The sequence below is a fragment of the Macrosteles quadrilineatus genome, unplaced genomic scaffold (assembly GCF_028750875.1).
Source record: "Macrosteles quadrilineatus isolate MER2022 unplaced genomic scaffold, UCM_ALF_1.0 Scaffold_2__2_contigs__length_208266976, whole genome shotgun sequence".
Classification (NCBI taxonomy): domain Eukaryota; kingdom Metazoa; phylum Arthropoda; class Insecta; order Hemiptera; family Cicadellidae; genus Macrosteles; species Macrosteles quadrilineatus.
Genome location: NW_026542595.1, coordinates 130,650,121 through 130,668,950, shown reverse-complemented (window position 1 = coordinate 130,668,950; position 18,830 = coordinate 130,650,121). Strand labels below are relative to the sequence as shown.

The 18,830-nt window shown below is 33.9% G+C and overlaps 1 protein-coding gene across 1 annotated transcript; it reads right to left on the bottom strand.

Annotated features, from left to right (window-relative positions):
- Window positions 1-5,001: 5,001 nt before the first annotated feature.
- On the bottom strand, window positions 5,002-18,386 carry LOC128987261 (protein cornichon). Its single transcript, XM_054408018.1, has 5 exons — window positions 18,205-18,386; window positions 9,962-10,030; window positions 7,504-7,616; window positions 6,048-6,191; window positions 5,002-5,251 (listed from the first exon to the last, which is right to left on the bottom strand). Exons 1-5 carry the CDS (start codon window positions 18,283-18,285, stop codon window positions 5,221-5,223), a joined length of 438 nt encoding a protein of 145 aa, XP_054263993.1. The 5' UTR covers window positions 18,286-18,386; the 3' UTR covers window positions 5,002-5,220.
- Window positions 18,387-18,830: the final 444 nt, after the last annotated feature.

Genomic DNA, 18,830 nt, shown 5'->3' with positions numbered 1-18,830 from the left:
CAACAGGTACCTAGGTTTGCTGCTACAGGTATGCTATTATAGTGTGTGTTTTTTTTTTAGTAAAATATCAATAACTTATCATAAAATAATAATCTATAAACAAACAAACTGAAACATTTAACTAATTCATAATAATAGCATGGTAGCTTAAGATTTACAATTTACAAATTTAAATATACAAATTTTGGTTGTGTTTACTAAAAATATGGCGATTATTCATCAAGTTTTGAATACTAACCGAAGGGGTTTTCTAAAGGAAATGAAGCAAGTAATTTAAGTACTGTAATATTAACTCGTACCAAAGTATCGGAAATATTGTATGCGGTGAGGAAATCAACCATATTTTGTAAACTACGCAATAATATTTTATACTCATTTTTACCCATTTAATAAAATAACATTTTAATATTTTGATGGCACTACCACTATCACTCTGATATCAACTAAGTGGGATGAATAATTGTCGTAAACCTTGAAAGTAACCGTCGATTGCGATGGGTTTCACCGATTTTTGATAAATAAAACTAACTATACTATACCATACTTAATTAGTCACCAACATGAACTAGACACGAAAACCACCCTTCCAAATTTACAATGGGATGTCAAGTATAGTTAGTTAGTGTGGTGGTGCCATCAAAATACTAAAATGTTAACTATTAAATGGGTAAAAAATGAAGATAAAATATTAATATGACTATTGCGTACTTTACAAAATATGGTAGATTACCTTACTGCATACAATATTTTCGGTGCTTGGTACGAATTAATATTACTTAAATAACAGGCTCCATCTCCTTTTGAAAACCCATTTGGTTATTCTAATCGTGACCATTCGCCATCTTTTTAGTAAACACGACCAACATTTGTATACTCAAATATTTGTTTATTGTAAATTTAAAACTCCCATGCTATTCTTATGAATTAGTTAACTGTTGCAGTTTGCTTGTTTATAGATATATTTTGATCAAACTTGGAAAATTAGTTATTTTATAGTAAGGTTATAGGTATATTTTACTTAAAAAAACACACTATATTAACCTACCTGTAGCAGCAAACCTAGGTACCTATTGAACCTAATTTTATTTATATACATTTTTAATAAAACATCTAATTAAATGGAAATTTGCTGAGTCTGCAGGTTTGCTGTGGCGGAGTTTTTTTATTCATAAAATAAGCTTAAATTTTTAGATTTTATAGTATCACACTATTTAACTAAATAGGATAAATGATCATAATCCTTGAAAGTAACGGTCAATTTCCATGTGTTTCACCTATTTTTGATAAATAGAAAAAACTAAATATACTTAATAACAAATAACTCAAAAACCGTTGGGTTTAGAGAAAGATGGTAAATACAAAAAATGTGTATTTTTAGATGACCTACATTTTGTACATTTAGCTTTTTCCTGTATCTCTAATAATAAAGTCACTATAGCGAAAAATACAGAAATATGCCGCCATTTTCCAATATGGCGGCCGTAGCACAGCTTCAATTTTAGGGGACTTTTAGTATGTTCAAAAGGAAGGTACACCCAACATCTGTACCAAATTCCCCGGTTGTGCTAATTTTTTTTGGGGTCAAAACATATTTTTACTGTACTAATAGCTGTGTTTACATGAAGCCAGTTAACTTGGCGCATGTAGGTAACTTGAAATACATTACAGGCAAGTAACTTGCCTGGTCTGCTGGCCTTGTGTAAACACAGCTTTAATGTTTTATGAAAAACATCAACATATTTTTTATTTGGCAAAAATAAATAGTCTAATATTTCTTAAAATCTGAAAATAATTTCTGAACATCTCTTGTGATAAAATCGTGGACAGATCCCACAGTCAGGCAGATATCATCACCATTGTCTCCTGGATTTGTGGCATCATTGTAAACACGCAATCACGAAGACATCATCATGGTGATCCGTAAAAATCATGAACATCTCTCGCGATCACGGAGACACCGTAATTGTTTCCCGCATTAGTTGCAAAATCGTGAATATGTCCTGAGATCGTGGTCATGAATATATCTCACAATCGTCCTGATTTTGTTAACTGATGTTGAAGATTTTCTCCCATGATCACTAAGACACCATCACCGTCTCTCAGGATAGTGTCACCATCCCGAATATCACTCACAATGAAATCTCTCACGGTTGGAACAAATAATCCTGAATTAAATCTGATCCCATCCGATAATCAGGAACCAATTTTTTACAAACATTAAATGTGGGTAGAGTACTGTAGCACTAAGCGGGTTAATACTAGTATATTTTTTACTCTAATCCTTTTTCAAAGCACTTTGCATAATTTTACAAGACCTTTGCACCATAAAAGCAACATTGACCTTTAAGGACATTAGAATAGATAAGATGATTAGATTAGAACATTGACCTTTAAGATGTGCTTGTGTGCACAATTACAATTAAAAAGAGTTTTTTAAATATTTATTTTCAGAACCAGTTAATAGAGCTTGCAACTAGCTTAGTTTTTGAACCCAAAACATTAAGGGAAATCTAAGCGAGCCTTTGCTCTTACGACATTATTGCAATTTTATTGTAGAAAGTACAATTTAGTGCTATTATTGTAAAACAAAGTGGTATTGAGTAAAGACTGAAGAGATCAGCATAGGGGATGACTGAAGGCAGCCTTGGAGGAAGAATAGAAAAAGGTGACACTGAGATGATTTTAGTCGATATGAGGGAATTCCTAGGTACTTGAGGTGATGGTGAGAGAGGAAATGAGATAGATATGAGGAAAAAGAAGAATGATGGAGAGATGGGATGGTAACCATCAGATGAGATGGTAAGCGAAGGGAGAAGAAGAACTGAGGAAGGATAGAATATGGAGAAATCTGATTGTTACCTATATTCTAAGATAAACCAAGGGGGAACAGGATGTGTATCACTCTGATGAGATTGTACCTCTTATTGGTTTGAAATAAGATTGATCACATATCATAATACAAAATTTATTTGAACAAAGGACACTGTATTGCATACTTAGAGGACAATTTGCTTCTCATACTTGTTTTTCAATAGGTTTCATTACAAAACGTAAATATTTATTCAAAGAAAGTTAATAAATCAATTGAACTACCTATTGAAAAATGTTTATTGGATTTAAAAAGTTTTCTTGTACACAGACTTGTATTTCCTTGTAATACTTGTTAATAATGAGAGAATTAAAACTAGTCGATAATAAGAAACGGTTGAAAACAGGAATTACATTCCTAACAGAAAATTAAGACTTAGTTATCGAATACATCGTTATCATGCATGCAAAAATTGTCAAGTTAAATAAAACTATACCCTTATTTGTTAAAACAAAATTAGAATTGAATAAAATTAGTCCTTCTTTTTTGGTATGAAGTTAATTAATCTCATATTTAATCTCGAAAACATTTAATAACTACTGGCACTAGCAAAACTGTAATTAGGAGAAAATAAATTTTAAATCTAAATATTAATCCAACCGACAATTTTAATACAATTAATGCCACATATAACATACAACCTCATGAAATAGCATCACATACTTTAACCAATATTAAAAATTGGATACATATAACATGGAGAGAAGATCCATTTTAGCTTTAAAAATAATTATACAAATATAAAGCATTATGAGACCTTTATCTTTTATAAGAGGGTGTAATGCAATGAGAACCTAAACAACATTTACACAGTTTTTTTATCGTAATTATTGATTCCATAATATTATGATGGAATAAGAATGATGCTAAGAAGAGTTTATAGTATACACTATTTACCATCTGAATATGACGTATTAATTATTTATTGTATACTGTTACAAAAATTACCAGAATTGAAAGCCAAAAGTTTGTATTCAAATCCTTTTTACCGCACTACAAAGAAAGCAGCTGATTTATGGTCTCTTCACAGACTAGAAAGTTTTTTTTTACAGAAAGGGGTTGTTGTCTACTGTCTACTTCTTTAAAGGCATAATAAAACGGAAACTCTCACTTGAAATGGAAACAATCATGCTCGCACCGTTAACATCTACTTTCTGGACTTTGCTGTAATATACTATCACAAGCATAAAATGAGAAAGATTCTAGCAATAGCAAAAAAATGACACGTGGGGAAATCTGAGGCTTAATACTTTGCAGAAAATGCTAGTATAGGCCTATCACAATGAGAAAATTCCAATTGTAAATAAATTGGCTGTAAAGAACTTAAAGAAACAAGCTTGGTTATTCAAGAGGCAGTGGTAGCCAATCCCAAAATGATCAACTGCCTTAAAATATTAAATTTTCCCCTGAGTATTGCATATACTTGTTTTAACATAATTTGAGATGTAAAACAACAGTTGATAATACAGTAGCGGTACAAGCAATTTTTACTAAGAATCACTTGTAAACTTTTGATTAAACCACACGATTAACTCTTATTTGTGAAAATTCTATCAAAGTAATTTTATTACTAAATCAAAAATTGACTGTTAAAATACAATAACTTCATATGAAAGTTCAACCATAGACTAACCAACACAAGTAGACTTCTCATCCCATTGTAAATTTTGAAGCACGTTTTTCGTGTATAGTTCATGTACGTGACACAAAGGCGCTAGTGTCGATGAAACTTTGTTTCCATTATTTTAGGGTTAATTTCTTGATTTGTGCTTTACTGTTTGGTTATATAACTAGGGGACAAGTTATTGTTTATGATTAGATCGTATTATTTGGTTAAACGAGGTTTTAAATGGCTGTAATAACGGGAAACAAATTGTAAACAAAACACGACCTCTACATAAACCGTACATGAACTAACAATAAAATTGGCTGCAGCTGTTCCATACGGATGAGAAATCTACTAAGGGAGTATGTTTTATCTATGGTTCAACACAAGTAAAAGATTAATTTCTGACAGAAGAGGTTGCAAAATAATGTTTTCACAGACAGCAGCAGTTTATAACCTAAACATTTCTTGCATTGCTGTACACTTTACCCGGAACATGTATAATGTGTATAGCAAGAAATACCTGTAAAAGTAATAAGTTTATTACAAAGCAAAAAATTACAAAAGGTTTATTATACTTTAAACCGTTAACAACTTATACTAAACAGTACTGTTGCCTCTTAACCTAATGACTAAAATTGCCTTTCGATAACACAAACAACAATCCATAACACATCGACGGCCACTGTTGACGCAGAGCTGCGACTGTGAACACTTTTGTGTACGAAGCTTGCTGGCAACTGATCTAGGATACGGTGATCAAAGAGTGAATCATTCTGAAACAGTTGATTTCGTATTTTAAAATTAATAAAAAATAAAACTTAAATGCGGTAATACACTTATCACTGACTCCATAAAACGGTAGACTCTCTCTTAACCCGACTCCTCGGATCGATGCCAGACTGAGTAACAGGTTTTTCAGTTAACCAACGTAACCTACAGACTAACGATACATGTGCACACCACGGAAATCACTCGAATACTAACCAAAATATTTCACTTAAATTTGGGAGAGCATTGTATTTAAGCTCGTGATCACTGGTTCGCTAATATTTTCCACGAGAAAAGTCGTTTCAGTAACAGCCTACTTCCTGCCGACCCAGTCCAGTTAAACTGATAAAAATTGTCTGGATAAAGAGATGTCACTTCTGCTGAGTATAGTCTGGTTAAACCGGTGGCCAGTTTATAGGTGTTCGGATAAGGAGTCTACTCTAAAATGTTATTGGATAAATCCATTCAACCAGCCTCTTGTGAAGAGTTCTTAACAAACTCCCAAATGTTTTGGTTATTTCTTAGTCAGAAACTTTTAAGCGTAAAATGTTAAGCCTAACATGTGTTGCTCGCAATATTGACTGTGTCTATTGTTGAGATAACGTTATTTTGTTTCACCACCAAAAAAACATAAACAGAAGAAATAGCTAAAATCTCTAAACTTTATGAGTAAAGAAGCTTTGAAAAAAAAAACTAATGATACAAATTATAAAGCCATTTTAATGTACAACCGCACAAGACAAAATATTTAACACACATAAAAACTTATGTTAAAAACTTTATTTTTATCAAACAACTTACCCATATAAATAGTAGAAGAATGAGAGTAGATAGAAGGCTAGCTTGACCCAACCTTCCCGTTGACATTTGGTTAAAGTATCAGCGTTCATGATACTTGTTGGATCGTAGAGCCCCGGACCTGACATCACTGGCCGGGTGCGATACCTGAAATGAAGCGTGAAATGAACTAGTGCTTTGTTATAAGCGAGGTACCAAATCTTGTGATCCTCCCAAATACTTAATATTTTTCTTTAAATGCTTTAATCTGAAATGACAATATTCATTATCTTGGCAATCTCAGAATCACAAAGTTGTTGATTTTGGAAAAATGAGATAATATGTTAATATGGGTTTTTTTTTTGTATCGATTTAACATGTAAATGTAGTATGAAAAGATAGTCATGATTAAGTGCACGACATGAAATGATTATTTAAATAGATACAGGATCCAAGGTAGGGTAAGGGGGAAGCCAGCCGGTCTAGTGGTAGAAAACGGGACTTCGGGCCCTGAGATCCAAGGTTCAGATTCTGTGAAATCACCAATAGATCTTATTTAAATGATAAACCGCAAAAGGTAGGGCGAGGACCTAAATAATGTAATTTTATTTTTGGTCAGAAGATTATTACATTTGTATGCTATTTTTGTTTATGAGTAAAGCTTGCTAATGTGTTTGCTTAGCTGGTGGCGGGACCTACCTTAAATAACAGGTGTTTGACTTTGGAAGACGTTAAAGCCATAAACAATTTAATAACCACTAGCCGACCCATGCAAAGCATTCGCACTGAATCCTTCTCTAATCCCACTTATTGAGGTACACAACATAGTTAATTCTGCGTAGTAACGTGCATCATTAATTAAAGTATGGGTTCTTACTACAGGAATAGATGTGGGTTTACATTTTAGATAATTAACCTTTTCAAATAATAATGTTAAATTAATATGTTTTTAGATATTTACAGAACCTATTTCAACACTATTTTTGAAGTACCTAGTAATTGCCATATGCGATTTTTGTTTTGATGGCTTTGTTTTACACAGACAAAGTTTTCACTGAAAAAGCGCACCCTTGACAAAGCCACACAAACTGAATGTGTAAAAAACAGAGTCTGGCACGTGCAAACCTTCCTTGTTGTCTTTTCAACTTTTGTATGGTTGATAGTTACAGAGAAAATTTCAAAATTTGTAAATTGAAAATTCACATGTTTAAAAACACACCTCACTATCTTCCGTGAAGCAGCAAACCCAAGAAAGGAAATAAATTTGAAGGAGGATGGACATTTGCTTAGTCTGCAGGTTTGCTGCGTTAGTGTGATTATTTACCTATTCTTAAAGTGTGTCCTTAAAAACTTGTCTTGATTGAACTTTGGATTTTTGTGTTGATAAGATGAGAGGATAACAGGATTATATATACCTTATGTAAGCCCAATCATTGAAAAACTCCTTGATGCTCAATGCATCAGGGTTTGATAGACTAACCTGTTGATGTGGTAGGCGATAAGTGGTATGTTGAGACATAGTGAGAACCATTGTCCCGAGAACAGGAACAGCACGTTGAACAGGAGATGCAGCAAATACTCTGGGATCACCAGCTACAACCAAATTAAAATGGCATTAGAGCTTTGACATACACAAGCGGTAGAAATCTTCCAAGGAATGTATTGTCATTGACTATTGGACATTGAAGTAAACATCCCATCAATATGAACTTTAGTTGTGCTTGTGCAAGCCAGTCCCAGAATGCGCTAGTGTGTACAATTCTATTTGCTACTTTTTTTTTTGTTGCTGACCACCTTGGTGAGTTATAACAGTTGTTGTAGCTCAAAGTAAGTTGTTCATTAGTTTGACTTGGTAAAACGGTCCGTGTATTCAACTAAAATTAGTAATGTGTGCACAATCTGTCAGTGGCTCACATCAACTACGACGATTTTGATTCAGTTTGTGAACTGGTAACATTTTTAACATGGGGATGGAATGTCTAGTTGTATCATTAGTCAAAGGTATCGTCAAGCTCATTCATCGCTATGATAAGTTCCTAGATCTTCATGATGACATGTTGATATGTAGTAATTAAATGTGGCTTTAGAAATGGTATAAGATTTTCAAAATTCTTATATTTTATTTATTCTTAATTTCAAAAGGTGATTACTTTTTGGGGCCATTCAGAAAGTAGATACAATTCCAATTATGACTTACTAGCTGTAACCCGCGGGCTTTGCCCCGTTTAACTTCTTAATTTTCAAGATTATCTAGTTCGCATGGCTCAATTGTTCGCTACGCTCACTCACCTTTAGGCTGGAGCTCGTTCGCTACGCTCACTCACCTTTAGGTTGGAGCTCGTTCGCTGCGCTCACTTGCCTTCAGGTTAGCTCGTTCGCTACGCTAACTCGCCTCCAGGTTGAAGTTCGTTCGCTACGCTCACTCACCTTTTGGTTGCAAATTAGCTGTTGTCAAAATAAATGTAAAAGAAATAATAGTGCTGCACCCTGTTGGTAATCCTTGTAACTTAAATGCTATTGAACATCATAGAACAGAACCAACTTGTTAAGTTGAAACAGCTGTTAAGATTCAATAATTCCATTTCTCATAAGGTTAACATAGGAAACTCCAGAGCCACTGGGGCGGAGCCCGAAAGGATTTTTGAAATAAGAATATGCCTATATGTTAATCGGGAATGTGAGCTATCATCATGCCAAATTTCAGCCCAATCCGACCAGTATTTTTTGCGTTCACTTGTCACAAACATACATCCATACATCCATACATCCATCCATCCAAACTTTCTCATTTATAATATTAGTAGGATTACAAATTCTTTTAGCTTGGAACTTTCCCAGCTGTTATATAGGCATACTGAATTTACTTATCTCTCTAGGCTTGGACCCTGGCGGTCAGTTGAGTGGCAGTGTTTGGCAAGTTGCAATCAATTAAACATGAACTATATTGAAAAGTGAAATTAATATGAACAATATTAAACATTATTGGCTGTTGCTGGAGATTGTGGAAACGAGGAACTTAACCTAACTCTGTTAAAGGATTTGTAGGCAATTATGACATCTTATATAAAAAATTAAAAAAAAAAACATAGCCCAGTGGTAGTCATGTAACGGAAAAGGCCATATTTGTATGTGGTTATGACTATTTATTAATAAATTTTAAGAGGGCCGTAATTAAGTAAGGGCCATTTTTTAGTGTGGATCCGTATTTCGCTTCTACGCAGCTACGAAGCTCCTCGCCACTTACGGTACTGACATCATTTGTGAACATAATGACAACATTTGCATACAGAGCTATTGTGTACACTTTGCTGTGTATTTAACATTTTTAATTATTGAATCTACTGCCCCGTGTGAGATAAGGCCAGCAATACATTTTTGACCATCAAAAACATATCCAATGCTGACATTCATCACCAGACGACTGAAGTTAATGATCCTAAACAATGATGGCGGGGAAAGTGCAGAAATAGACTAGGGAGTTTAAAAATGGCAGTGAAAGGCATTGTGTTTTTAGTGAGTACCGGGATTTCTCACAGAAGGCCACAAAGGAAAAAGGTTTTCACAGAAATTTTTACACTCACCACTACCCCTCCCCCATTTTCACACTTTATTCACACTCATTTAGGGCTATAGCCTTCAGTCATCTGGCGATGAAAGTCGGCATCAGATATGTTTCTTGTTATAAAAAAACTTATCACTGACTCTATCTCAAACGCTGTGGGAGATTTGATGAATTAAACAATTGCAAAAACACATAGTAAAGCATACTTGTCAGCTACAGAGCTACAAATGAAGTCATTCTGTTCACAAATGATGTCAGTACAAACTACATATTCAAACACAAAAATGGCCCTTATTTAAAATAAGGAAATTCGCTAAAACCGCCCTCATATAGCCTAGATTTAACAGTGACTTTGTGAGTGCTCAGTTAAACTTACAGGATTCAGGCTGTTGCACTGATCTATGGGATTCTTGTAGTCTGTTTTCAGTTCATCAAACGCAATTACCTGGAAAAAAATTGTTAGTATAGGTAAGAGTTATTTTGAGACAACTAAGTTTAGGCTATAGGCTACGCTACTATAATTTAAAACAAGAAGGCTGGAGGTCTCAGTGTAATCAATACTGGGTCTTTGCGTACATCCTTTGATGACCAATCTCCCCCGATCACCACAGTTAACACGTCCTTTAGGATTATCATTTATTTGGTATACCCCCTTTTTGTTTATTGTCTTCTTTCCCAGGGTGAGTTCGGTCAATTCTCATGCCCCGTGTGTAAGCAAAGATGTAACTTAATTTCTTTGTCCATTCTGGTTTCCATTCAGCGCTATCCTCTGAACTAATGGCTTCAGTGTAAGTATAAGGTTCATCGTCAACATGAAGAACTTCAGCAGTTTGACAAGCCATAATCCTTTAGCCACTCAGGTTACCTTATTTCGCAGTTAGAGTACCTGGTTCCAGGATTGTTGGAGAACTTTGCATCTTCACCGTGACTGCTTTTTGATTCGTCTGTGACGATTTTGTGAAAAACGATGTCACGAGAAAGTAAACTAGGCCTATAACATCGCTCTCTCTGGGGGAGCGAGCTGGCGTAGTGGTTAGCTGGGCTACGCTAATATCGATTGAAACTAAGTTATCGATTCAATTAAGTTAGTATACCTTCATCATTCGATTAATTTATTTCATTATCAGCGAGTTTGTTAGGTTATGACAGTTTCAATTTATAATTGATATAACTTAGGCCCAGTTAAAAATATTGATTATTAATCTATATTGTCGGTCAAAATTTGTTACATGCCCATAACTCCAAAACTTGGTAAGTTAATATAAAGTTAATAAAGAGTAAAAACGGAATTTTTCAATGACAGAGTACAACTTCTGTAGTATGCCTAGGCTAAGTTAACTTAGAATGGAATCATTTCCAGGTATTTACGATGGCATTGTTGCTTATCTCTCTTGGGAGAAATGACACATCGCTGTAGAGTCGCCAGCAGGTAATCAATCACTGTTGACTTAGTCGTAACAATGATATAAAGGTTGATTTAACCAGTGTCATCCAAGATCTATTCTAACCTAAACAACAAAACTTATAACAGCTTAAAAAAATTGTAGTTGTTATTTTACTATTTTTTAAGCGTTTTCTTAAATGTATAAAGCATGTGATCAAAACCTTTTTCTAAATACTGTACCGTATTTTCATTATTTATTACCAATAATAGGTTAAAATAAGTTAGAGAAGTATAATTGATACATGATACATGATCTCTCCGTCCGTAGTCCTTTGCCTTAAGGACAGGTCAGGGTTAATACAAAGAATAACCAAATTTAATACCTACTAGTTTTTGTCACCGTAAAGGTAACTGTCTATGTCCTGTATGCTTAACTCTTTTCAATTCTGATTTGAATTTTGTTAAGCTCTGAATTTCAAGTAATTTTTTCGGTAGGGCCTGGTACAATTTCATTCACATGTAATCTGGTTTGTGTTCAAATTTTGTGAGTTTATGTTGGACTGCATGTGTGCTCTTTGTTCGTGTGTTGTAAGTGTGATTTGTAAAAGTTGGTTTAATGTTCTGTGATTTTATATAGCAAACTGATTCATAGATATAAAGTGAAGGGACTGTGAGAAAGCCAAGTTCTTTAAAAACATTTCTGCAGCTGGTCCGAGGCGGCATGCCCAAGATTGCTCTTACTGCCATGTTCTGCCAAACAAAGATCTGATCATTATTCTTCTTCACAGCTCCCCATAGGATGATCGAATACAAAATGTGTTGTTCTATTAGGCCAAAATACACAAGTTTAGAGAGAGCCAGGTTTCCGAAGGTCCTTATTCTTCGAAGTACAAAGACCCCCTGAGCCATTGACCCCTCCAGTTTTTTTATTTGTGCATCCCAGCTCAATTATATTCTATCATCCAATCTCACTCTCAAAAAGTCGGCAGTTTTTTAATTTGAATTTGATCCTCTCCAATTAATAGGTTTGGAGTCCTATTATTTTTTTAATTTTGTCTTTTTGCAGTTTGGATACACATGTAGGCTATCCTGTTTTTAGTGAATTTAATTTGAGTTTGTATGAAGAAAAAAAGTCAGCCAGATCATTTGCTCTTTGATTAGATTCTACCTCCAGGGCCGCGTCGTCAGTCCCCCTTACGAACAACGTTGTATCATCCGCAAGGAGGTAGACGCTGTCCTGCGGAACAGTATCTGTTATGTTATTGATGTAGACCAAGAAAAGGAGAGGTCCAAGGACAGATCCCTGGGAGACGCCATTGGAGATCACTTTTTTTGTTGATGAATTTCTTTCAGTTTTTGAATTTGTGTTTTTTTTTATCTCAGTGACTTGGAATCAGTTGCTCATATAGGATGTGAGCCACTTCAGCGCAAGTCCTGAGATTCCAATTGATACCCATTTTTCCAATAGAATCGCAGGTTTAGAATGTTTAGAACTGCTACTTCCTTCCAACAATATTTTAGGACATGCATACTGATTCCATCTACACCACTAGAGTGTTTAGATGGAAGCTTTGAGAACAAATCCAAAAGGTAAGTTTAAGCAGATGTAATCAAATGAAATTGTCAAAGTTCAGCAGTGCCATTCCTCCTAAAACCAGATAGGCCTAATGCATGGGTTTCCTGATCCTTGTTAACAAGCTTTGAAACATTAATAACAAAATAGTCATTTAAGGTTTCACACACATCTATAGGATTTTTTATTTTGTTACCGGTACTGTAAATATTCAGTATAATATTATTACAGTCTGAATTTTCTTTTGGCCTAATGCTGTTTATAATCTTCCAAGAGTCTTCAGATTTATTTTTTTAGCTGGATATGCAATCGTGTTACCATTTTGGAAATTGTTTAGATGGGGGTGACCAAGCGTTCTATAGTAAGTTATATATCATTGGAAACTAGATTTTTACCTGAAAATAATGGTGCAAAAATTTTTCTGCTGCCACAAAAACTGAATTTACTACGATTTTTTAAAGTTTATTACCGTAATGCATCTTGTCGGCTGGTCTCTGTCGCCATAACTTTACTGTGAATTGACTGACCAACACAAACATGAACGATTGAAATTGAAAGGATCGTCTAGGGAAGAAGAAGAAACCTAATATGACAAAGAGTAAGTTTATACAAAGAGGACAAGGAGGTAGAGGCATTTATAAATTCAACTGAGAGTTGATTATGAACTACCGGGTACTTCAGTTCTTATTTAGACATGTGAGGTGGGTAGGTTGGGTGTTATGTGGACTTGTGACTGTATTAAGTGTTTTGAAGTTAGGTTAGATTAGGAAGGTAAAGTTTAGGTTATAATGAATCGAGGTGTTAATTTATATTATCTCCAGACTGTTTATGCACTTTGTTAAAAGTTTTTGTTTTTCAACTTATAAACAAATTTTAAACTGTACGAGAAGTTTGGTTAGGTTAGGTTAAGTTAGAATAGTGTCAATTTGATATTTATTCATTTTATTAAAACTGCCACTACACTAAATACTTATGGGACATAACGGTTACATGGTCAAAACCTAAGCTAAGCCATTCGGTTAAGTGAAGAGAAGAACTAAATGAATTCCTTCTTCAATTTTCATAATCCAGTTCCCAGATCCAGATTAAATATGTCCGAACTAGAGTTGTTTATTAATGTTAATTAATTTTAATCAAATAATACATAAGTTAATGTGTAGCCTACTTAAACTAGGTGTACAATGCAGTTGTCTGCTTGCAATATTGAGCGGAGCCAGCATATTAATTCAATGTCAATGATATATTTGGTTCGCATAAATGTAATGCCTATTTACAGATTCTAAAGTCAATGGTACGTCCGGTTCACGTAGACGGATTGTTTACTTGTAGTATCCAAACTCAATGGTGCATGTAAATGAATAATCTACTTGCAGTATCCTAAATCAATTGTCCATTTATTTCGTTCATTTAGATAAAATGCCGAATTGCAGTATCCGAAGTCAATGGTTGGCTTAGGCCTACTTCTGCTTCACTTATATGGGATGTCTATGTGCAGTACCTATTCAAAGTACGTCAAATGATACGTCGGGTTCATGTCAAAGAATTGTCTAATTGCAGTATCGAAACTATGAGCAAAGATTACATATGCATGAGTGTTATATTTGGTTCACCTTAATGGAATTCCTATTTGTAGACTGCAAATAGGAATTGCAGTGCATATTCAAAGTCTACATTAATGGCACGTCTTGCTCACATAAAATACTGAAAAAGTTATTTACAGAATCCAAACGCAATATGGTGCATTCGCCTAATTCTGGCAACCCTTATGGTTATTCATTTTGTAGTAAATTATGCTCAATGCTATTAATCAAAAGCAGGAGTGTATGATAAGAGAAGTTAAAGTCAATGATATAAGAGCTTTGCTACGCTCTGCTCAATAATTTCTATATCCTGCAAATGAATCATGGTAAACCTATGCGATACCTGCATTATTAAAAGGCAATAACGATTATTATTTGAGATCGCAAGTTCGAATCTCCTTGGCGGCCTTAAAATTTTGCTTCTGATTTTGTTATGATATGATTTTCTCTTAACTTCACTGATCAGTTTTTTTTAGACATTTATAACTTAATTTTGTGATAAGAATGCATTTTTTATAAATACATTAACTTTTTGTGGTAATCATTTCCTAACAGCGAATAATTGAGATAGGCTAATCGATTTTTAAAATTATCAATTCGTTTTTAAGTATAGACATATAATTTAGGTCTAGTTTTATTTTAGCAGTTAAAAGTAAGAAATATATTGTCAACCACTTTCAAATTTTCCCTTTGGTGCAGTAAAATTTATCAATACGACTATAATGTAGACTAAAAAGAATAAGTGAAAACTTTAGGAATTGGTTTACTGGTATGTTTCATTACTTTTATAATAACATCAAAATAAGCAGTTTGCTTAACTTGAAACCTTATTTTTCCTAGTAGCTGGAACCTATATATTTTTCCAACTTAACTTGTTAAAAAGAACATAACGATTATACAATTAAATATAAACGTCATGATTTTAATCACTCAATATAGAACTGATTGTTAATCAATTCGTATTACATGCAATTAACTAATACTAGTGGTCGTCCTGTGGTCGAAACTCGACCAAAAATAATGAATGTACAGACTACTATATTTTCTCCCCACACTGTAAATAAAACATGTGATTGGGATTTCCTCCAATTGTTTTGATTTTCTGTTTACATTTTGTTGTTATTTCGTCACCATCATGGCAACCCAGTTGGTCCATGTTAATTTTTTGAAGTTTTCAAATTCGTTTTTTGTGCTTATTTTTTAGCCTATTTTAATTTATAAAGGGATTCTGCACATCTACAGGCAAATATCTTTCTAACAGTATGCGTAGATTTTCCCTGCGATGCACATGAGCTGAGAAAAAAGGTTTTAAAGAAACATGCTTGCCTATTAATATATAGATAGATAGATAGATACTCTTTAGTATTCATCACATTTTTTTCTTTTGTACTGTATTTATAATGTGGTAGATTTGTTGACTAACATATGTCGAGGCTCTTGTTTACTTTTTAGTGTTGATTCGCAAATAATGTCATGGCAACCAATTAACCCATAAGGCCCATGTTAAATTTCTAAAAGCTTGCATTCATGTAGGGAAAATTCCTATGGTCCGATTTGTACCAATGTGGTTCGGATTCCACTATAAACTGTAGGTCCCTTAGTTGCCATTAGCTGTATGGGCTATTAATTAACAGCTGTGTCTAAGGAACATGTCGGCCTTAGTCACTAACAGGACTACAAGATCGCGCCACTCATCCTACACTCATCCTTCACTCATATTTGGGTTAAAATACGCACAAAGTGGCGTCCCCATCTTAAATAATTGATAATAATTGATAATTCAGATTTATACCTTCCCATGGTTGGGTACTATGACTGGGTTAAATTTCGTGAAGATCGCTTCAGCCGTTCAGGAGGAGTATTTGTAAAACAAAAGCAGGAGTGTAGTATAAGAGCTTCGCTCGCTCCGCTCAATTAACATAATTACCTTTTTAAGTGTGGGTTGTGAGGGTAATATTTACATTAAAATGGCATATAATCAATCAATAAAAATGTGAATTGTGCCATTAACTTCGATTACACAGTGTAAACATTGTAGTGCAGATTCAATGTTCCTAATATAAAACATTTAAATAAACTTCAAAAAATCGTAGTAAATTCAGTTTTTGTGGCAGCAGAAAAATTTTTGCACCATTATTTTCAGGTAACTTAAAAATCTAGTTTCTAATGATATATACCTTACTATAGAACGCTTGGTCACCCTCATCTAAATAATTACCCCCATTTTATTTTACTTTCCTGTATTTTGTTTTTATATTTATCTTTAAGCTTTAGGTATAATTCTTTGTCAGATAATTCCTGTCAGCCTCCATACAGAGTATTGTTGAAATATTTTTTCCTTTGCAGCTATTATCTCATTGTTCATCCATTTTTTTCCTTTGCGACTGAGATTAAGTTTTGTTTTTTTTATTCGGGCAGCCGATATCAAAATAATATTTGAATGATCAAAATAACATTTGAATGTTTCTATAAAGCTATCATATTTGGTATTAATATCAGGAGCATCATATACTGAGTTCCAGTCCTCTGACTGTAGCCTTATTTTAAGTTCATGAAGATTTTCATAGGTAATTATGCTTTTTTCTAAGGTTTTATTTTGGGTTGAGATATTACCCTATTTTGGTTTGAGATAATTTCAGGTAGGCTAGGCCTATTTCTATTGAGATAGCACAGTGGACTGAAATATGGGGTTCTTTTACTGCTGCTGATAATATTTCAAAGTTGGTTAAAAAAAATAAGAGTTGTTGGCACGTAACGGATTTTGACCGTATTTTCAATAAATAGTAGTAGACTGGGCTATGCTAATATCGATTGAAACTATCAAATTGGAAATATTCATTAACTAGCAGAGTACCCGTCCTTCGTACGGGGTTAAAATGCTTATTGCAGATATACTCAAGCTTTGCGTTTGCAATGGGGGAGGACAAAGTTTGATAAAATTTGCTTTTTAAATTGACGGTATACTATGGTATTACACATCTACCAGGGCCATAATGTTCTACCACTTCACCTAAACAATAAAAAACTATTATTAACAATTCGCAATAAATCACGAACTATTCATGACATTAAAAACACAAACATAAATGTAAACAATCCTACTTTAACAGAGTTCTCATTGCGTATCACAGTTTTTTGCTGCTGCTTAGTTAAAGTTAGCTGTTTACATAAATGCAAAAAAAAAACTATTGTGCTACACTCTGTTGGTAAATCTTATAACTTTTTAATGCTTTTGTATATCATAGAACCAACTTTTTTTAGTTGAAACAGCTGACTAAATTCTTTAATTCCCTTTAAATATGAATACTCATAAGGTTAACATGGGGAACTACAGAGCCACTGGGGCAGAGCCCGAAAGGATTTTTGAGATAAGAATATGCCTATATGTTAATCGGGAACGTGAGCTATCATTATGCCAAATTTCAGCCCAATCCGTCCAGTGGTTTATGCGTGATTGAACTTCAAACAAACAAACAAACAAATAAACAAACAAACACACAAACTTTCACATTTATAATATTAGTAAGCCAAATTTCAGCCCAATCCGTCCAGTGGTTTATGCGTGATTGAACTTCAAACAAACAAACAAACAAATAAACAAACAAACACACAAACTTTCACATTTATAATATTAGTATAATTAGGATATTTACATTAATTCGAGAACCAAACAGATGAATCTTGACGATTCCCCAATCACCCGATTGCGGAGAAGACTTCAGAAGTAAGAAGTAAGTAAGTAAGTAAGTTAGTAAGATAATCAATGTTTTTAAATATTATAAAATTTAACTATCATAACCTAACCTAACCAACCAAACTTGCTGCTGGTGAAAAAATCGCATGAAGGTTAACTTACCAATCGAATCGATAGTTTCAATCGATATTAGCATAGCCCAGTTAAGAAACTGTACCCGAAACGGTGTTAAGAAACTGTACCCATAAACTTATTCTTAGGCATATAACTTAATATAAACATCGAGTCTGAAAATGTTGTATCTAACCTAGCCTAAGTTAACTGATAGCTTAGGCTAACAAAAGGTAACTTAGCCTATCCTAAGTTAAGTAAAATTGATTGAACTCACATGAAATATTGCGAAGAAAATCAAAAATGCATCTACAATTAGAGCTATTATGTATGAAAACGCGGGGAAATTAAATGCCATAAGTACTGAGTTAATATGAGCGTTTCAAACAAATTACAGCAATAAACATAACCAATAAATTTGTGTTTGTGTTGTGATTGTGATGGCGAACTGGCGATTCATTGGCGAATGGAAATGGATGACGAAGAACGAAGAAGAAGAAGAAGACGAAGGCGTTTTGTTTATTCGAATTTCGAAGTGACTATTCGCACGTCAAAATGACGTCACAACCCATGGTGGAAGGAAAAAACATAGGTGTGCTATTCCCACATATTCTGACGTCACTCGGATTGCAAACAAAAGATCACATGATTGTAACTGTCAAATTAGTATATGTATTTGTTTTGATTTGATTGTTATTGTTTTTATTATTATAAAAACAATAACAATCAAATCAAAACAAATACATACTTATTTGACAGTTACAATCAGGTGATCTTTTGTTTGCAATCCGAGTGACGTCAGAATATGTGGGAATAGCACACCTATGTTTTTTCCTTCCACCATGGTCACAACCCGTTCCCGTGTTCCAGTACAGTATTAAGAAATAATGCAAAGGAACGGTT